This window comes from Pinus tabuliformis, chromosome Q, assembly GCF_031772625.1.
Source record: "Pinus tabuliformis cultivar Carrire ecotype Pingquan chromosome Q, CPIR1, whole genome shotgun sequence".
Lineage (NCBI taxonomy): Eukaryota > Viridiplantae > Streptophyta > Pinopsida > Pinales > Pinaceae > Pinus > Pinus tabuliformis.
Genome location: NC_142296.1, coordinates 388,183,083 through 388,188,745, shown reverse-complemented (window position 1 = coordinate 388,188,745; position 5,663 = coordinate 388,183,083). Strand labels below are relative to the sequence as shown.

The window sequence follows — 5,663 nt, the reverse complement described above, 5'->3', positions numbered from 1 at the left end:
TCACCAATCTGGATGACAAGGATCGAATCTTCGATGGAGGCCCATATTTCTTCGCCTCAACAGGTCTATACATGAGACCTTGGAAGCCCAACTTCGCACCAGAACAGGAAACCTTCAAACAGGTACTGGTTTAGATTCGCTTGTTTTCTCTACTGATTGACTACTGGGGACATGCAGCACTAGAACAGATAGGCAATAAGTTAGGCACCTTCATCAAAGCCTCAGAGGCAACATTATAGAAGAGATACACCTCCTGTGCTAGAATCTATGTTGAGATGGATGTTTCGGGGGCTCTACATGAGGGTCTATTGTTGGAATACAGAGATGAAGTGTACTTTCAAGCTATAGACTATGAGTAGATCCCATTTTGGAGCAGGAAATGTCATGAACATGGACATTTGATCAGAGAATGCCTATTGAATAGAACGATGGAGAAACCCAAGGAAAATACAAGGGGTAAGAATAAGGAGGCTTTTATTCGACCTCATGCTAGACATCAAGCAAACAAAAGGCAACAAAATAAAGCAAGTACATCCATCAGAAGCACAGGCAATGCATTTGAGGTGTTGGAATTAGAGACGGAACCAGAGGACACCAATCAAGAGCAAGAGCCACTGCGAGAAAACCAGACCACAATCACACCAAGGACACAAGACCCCATTTCTAATCCATCAAGCAACATCCCACTTGCTCCTGGACCAACAAAAGGACTGGAAGAAGATTCAGAAATGATGACTAGCAAAATGGGGCTCGAGGATATGGAGCTAAGTGACATTCTAGAACAGGAAGGTATGGATCTACCAAACATGGTAGAACAATGGAAAAAGAAAGGCATTGAACACATATCTGAAGAGGAGGTGAACAGAATCAACACGTTATTCATAGCAAGACAACAAGCAGAAATGGACATGCAGAGAAGAAGCTTGGGAACAGCAAAAGGTCTAGGGGTGAGAGCTCAGGGACTGCATCAAACCACAACCAACCCAAAGCACCAGAAAAAATGAGGAAGAAGAACAAACAATGAAGCATTACAAGAGCTCGGTCAAATGCTCCTAAACTCAGGTAAGATGAAAGCCCTTGAGGCATTCACACTCACTTCCTAAAAATTTGTTAATTATGAAAGTACTTTCATGGAATGCTAGAGGGCTAAATAGCCTAAAGAAGCAGCGGTTATTAAAGAAAAAAGTCAAAAAGGAACAACCAGATATGATTTTTTTGCAAGAAACTAAATGCTCTAGCAAAACAATGGAAAACATCAGTAAAAAATTGGGCAAAAGAATGGATTGCCTAGAAACAGAAAGCAGTGGAATGGAAGGGGGCTTGGCCATTCTTTGGAATCCTCAGGTACTCCAGCTTATATCTTCTGAAGTTGCCAGATCTCACATCTCAATAGAAGTCCAAATGGTAGGGAATCTAGACACCTATCTCTGCACAAATGTCTATGGCCCTCAGAAACTAGAGGCAAAATTGATAATGCTTAGAAGTCTAACCAACTTGTAGCAAAGATATCCCCAAGCAAAAGCAATTTTCAGAGGAGATTTTAATATGATCACTTCGCTTACGGAAAAAAAAGGAGGCATCAGAACACTCAACCAGGATGCTGAAGCTTTCAAAGACTTTATCAAAACAGCCAAGCTAGTAGACATCTTCCCCAAGAGCAGGGCTTTCACATGGAACAATAAAAGAGGCGGTGATAGGAAAATCGCCTCCTGACTGGACAGATTCTTAGTGAAAAAAACCATCCTTCTGGAAGGGATTATGGTGGATTTAGACATACTACCAAGTGGAGGTTTGGACCACTGGCCCATAATAATGAATGCGGCCATCCTTGGTACCCCAAGGAATAAACCCTTCAGATTTGAAAAGTTTTGGCTCAGTCATCCAAAGTTCACTTCGAAAATAAAACAATGGTGGAGCAAACTGATAGGTATAATAGGAACTAAGATGTACATTCTCCAAGCTAAACTTAAGCATATAAAAAATGGGTTAAAATCCCGGAATCAAGAAGTCTTCGACAACATATTTAAATAAAAGAAGTTGTTGGAGGAGCAATTGGAACAGATTCACAAGAAATGGATCCAGGGGAATATTAGTCAAGAAACAATGAACACAAAACAAATACTTATGCAGAATTGGCAGGCCAGATGCCAACAGGAGGAAACTCTGTGGAAGCAAAAATCTAGAATTTAGTGGCTTAAGGAAGGTGAAAAGAACAAAAAATTCTTTCATCGATCTGCCATTGATCACAGGAGTGCTAATAAAATATTAAGAATAAAGGATGAACAGGGGACCTCTTTGCAAACACATCATGAAATATCAGCCCTCCTCATAAACCATTTTAGCCAAATTGCTTTGGAACCCAACATTAACAGAGAGGATGCTATTAGGGATCTAATGAATTCTATTCGCAAGCTTATCATAGAGGATCAAAACAAGGCGATAAATTGAGCGATCAACTTGGAAGAAGCGGAAGAAGCAGTGAGAGATATGCCCAATGGGAAGGCGCCAGGACCGGATGGTTTCACCATCGACTTTTAAAAACCCTGTTGGGAAATAATCAAAACAGAGGTTTGGGAAGTGGTGGAATGTTCCCGGAGCTCCTCATCCATCCTAAAATCCCTCAACTCCACCTTCATAACCCTTATACCAAAGGAGGAGGAAGGAAACACACTGGCGAAGTTTCATCCAATTGCATTATGCAATGTTCTGTACAAGATTATATCTAAAGTCATAGCTAACAGACTAAAGCCAATTCTTCCAGGGATCATTTCAGAAGAACAATCTGGCTATGCAGAAGCGAGACGGATTATGGATAACATATTGCTATCTCAAGAGATGATTCATACTCTCCAAACTCAGAAAAAAGCTGCCACGCTAATGTAGCTGGACTTGTCGAAGGCTTGTGATAAAGTCAGCTGGAACTACTTGGAGACTATTCTGGATGCCTTTGGCTTTGAGAAGAAATGGATTACATGGATCCTAGCCCTGATTAAGTCCACCGGATTTTCCATCCTGGTTAATGGAGCTCCCACAACCTAGTTTACACCTTCTAGAGGTATACGGCAAGGGGATCGCCTATCCCCCTTTCTGTTTGTAATACTAATCGAAGGTCTTAGCTGGCTTATCAGAAAGGATAATGAGGATAGCTTAATTCAGGGACTCCAATGCTTTCCCTCATGCCCTGCAACCACTCATCAGCATTTTGTCGATGATACTATGCTGCATGGCACACCTTTTATCAAAAAAGCTCTTGGTTTCAAAAGCATTCATAATCACTTCAGCCTTGCTTCAGGTATGGAACTCAATCTCACTAAATCTTCCATATTCTTTTTTAACACGCACCTAGCAGTCCAGAAAAATCTATCTAATGTCCTCTGGTTCAAGAGGTGTAACCTCCCTTCCAAATACCTAGGCATCCCACTGACAGACAAACCCTGGCAAAAAATTCATTGGGAGAAAATGCTCACCAATCTAGAGAAGCGTTGTCATCATTGGACCCATAGATCCCTTAACTTTGCAGGTCACCTAGTCCTCACCAAATCCTTCCTCCAGGCCATTCCTCAATTCATGCTCTCTATTCTCCCGACACCTAAAGGTGTTCTTCAGAGAATCTAATTCATCCATAAAGCTTTCCTGTCGTTGGAAAACTCAATTAGGCAAAAGTGGTCCTTAATGGCATGGGACAAAATTTGCAAAGCCAAACACCTAGGTGGGTTAAACCTTCAAGACCCTTACACCGTTAACCGAGCTTGTGGAGCCAAGTTATGGTGGAGATGGGTTAAAGAACCGAACATTCCCTGGGCTAAACATTGGAAAGCCAAGTATGTAGCTCATTATAGCCCTCAGAATCTGATCAGGATGCAGGAACCTCCAGAAGGATCTCCAATCTGGAACCTTGCAAGAGCTAATCAAGGCATAATTTAGGAACAGAGTTTTTGAGAAGTCTGTAATGGACAGACTGCTCTGTTCTGTTAGGATGCTCGGCAACAATTACCTAAGATGGAAAGCCCAGATTTCCTCACCATTCAGTGAAGATACCAGGAACTATGGAAGATAACCGTGAATCATTACTGGAAGCCTAACACTACTAATCAAGCATGGAAACAATGGATCTTCAACGATACATTGCAACCAGAAGAGAGGGACAACATTATGATGGTGCTGCAAATAGAGCTGGCTAAAAGGAAAATAAGAAATGCTCATGATGCAGATCAACTGCGTTGGGGCAAGCTCGAGGGGAGTACCTTCTCCCTCAAAGAAGCAAGATTCTGTATAGATGAAAGAGACCAGGGGGAAAAGGTCAATTGGTATAATAGAGTATGGGATGCTGAACTATGGCTAAATATTAAAACCTTTCTTTGGCTCTTGATGCACTGAAGAACTCTTACCTAGGAGAACCTCTGGAAAAAAGGGTTCATCGGCCCCTCACGCTACCCCCTATGTGAAAATGAGGAGGAATCCACGAATCACCTCCTCAATATTTGTAACTGGATAGAAAGCCTTTGGAACTGGATGGAAACCATATTCAAGAGTACGGATAGGAATAGAGACTCAATACAGGAAAGCATAGCAAATTGGTGAAGTAATTTTTCCAAATCCTAAACAGTCAATACATTATGGAAATTAATCCCTTGGTTAATAGTGTGGTCGGTATGGAAAGAATGAAACAGAAGAGTGTTTCAAAATGAAGCTAAAACCATAGAGTTTATAAGAGCCACCATACTGCAAAACATGAGGGAAATAGCTCTTACCAAATCAAAAGAAGAATAGAACAAGGATCTATTGGTGACTGACTTACAAATTCTGCAGATGTTTGGAATTAAGGCAGGCACCATCTCCAGTTCGTCTGCACAGTGACAACAGCAAGGCCCCTCCATGAATGCTTGGCTGCCACCACCAACAGGCTTTCACAAACTGAATTTTGACAGGGCTTCTCGAGGCAATCCTGGACCAGCAGGTATAGGAGGTATCCTTCGAAATTACAAAGGTGAAATTCAACATATTTTCACCCAATCTATGAGAGAAGGCACTAACAATGAGATGGAATTCGCATCTTTAGAGCAAAGGCTCCGAATACTAATTCGCTTGGGAATAGGAAATACAATGGTGGAAGGGGATTCTCTTTTGGCTATCAATTCCGCAAGAAAAATGCAGATGGGTTCGAAACCGGGTAAGGTAACGGAGCACTGGAGGTTGGCCAAGGTCACAGAGCTCATAGTAGAGCACCTCCCAAGCCTCGACGAAATCATTCTACAAGAGGTAAGAATAACAACAAACGCGGTGGCTGATTGTCTGGCCAACTACGTGACTGGTCACCACATTACTCACTCGGACACCTATTGGCATGATGTCACATGCACAAAACTTCGGGATAAGTGTTTACATATTTCGAGAAAAGACATTCGTTACAGGGAGGAGGGATGCAGTAGTTGATGAGCCCCAGAAATGGGTAATTATATGGGCTCATTTTTCCTCTTATTTCGAATTAATCCACCATTCTCATTAGTTTATTGCATGTCTTTTATTATATTTATGCTAATAGAGTGAGTTGGGTTAGTCATTATGCCAAAAAGTCTAATGTGTGCTTTATGCATCTTTTTAGTCAATTTTGAGACAAAATCAAAGGTTTAATGAGAATTTGGTAGCCAAATTTGAGAAAGAAC

General features: G+C 41.5%; 1 protein-coding gene across 1 annotated transcript; it reads left to right on the top strand.

Annotated features, from left to right (window-relative positions):
• The first annotated feature begins 4,875 nt into the window (after positions 1 to 4,875).
• Positions 4,876 to 5,433, top strand: LOC149219805 (uncharacterized). Its single transcript, XM_089386920.1, has one exon. The coding sequence runs from the start codon at positions 4,876 to 4,878 to the stop codon at positions 5,431 to 5,433; it is 558 nt and encodes a 185-aa protein (XP_089243046.1).
• Positions 5,434 to 5,663: the final 230 nt, after the last annotated feature.

Excerpts from the sequence above, each read along its gene's own strand:
- LOC149219805 (XM_089386920.1), top strand. The coding sequence starts at position 4,876 with ATGAATGCTTGGCTGCCACCACCAACAGGCTTTCACAAACTGAATTTT.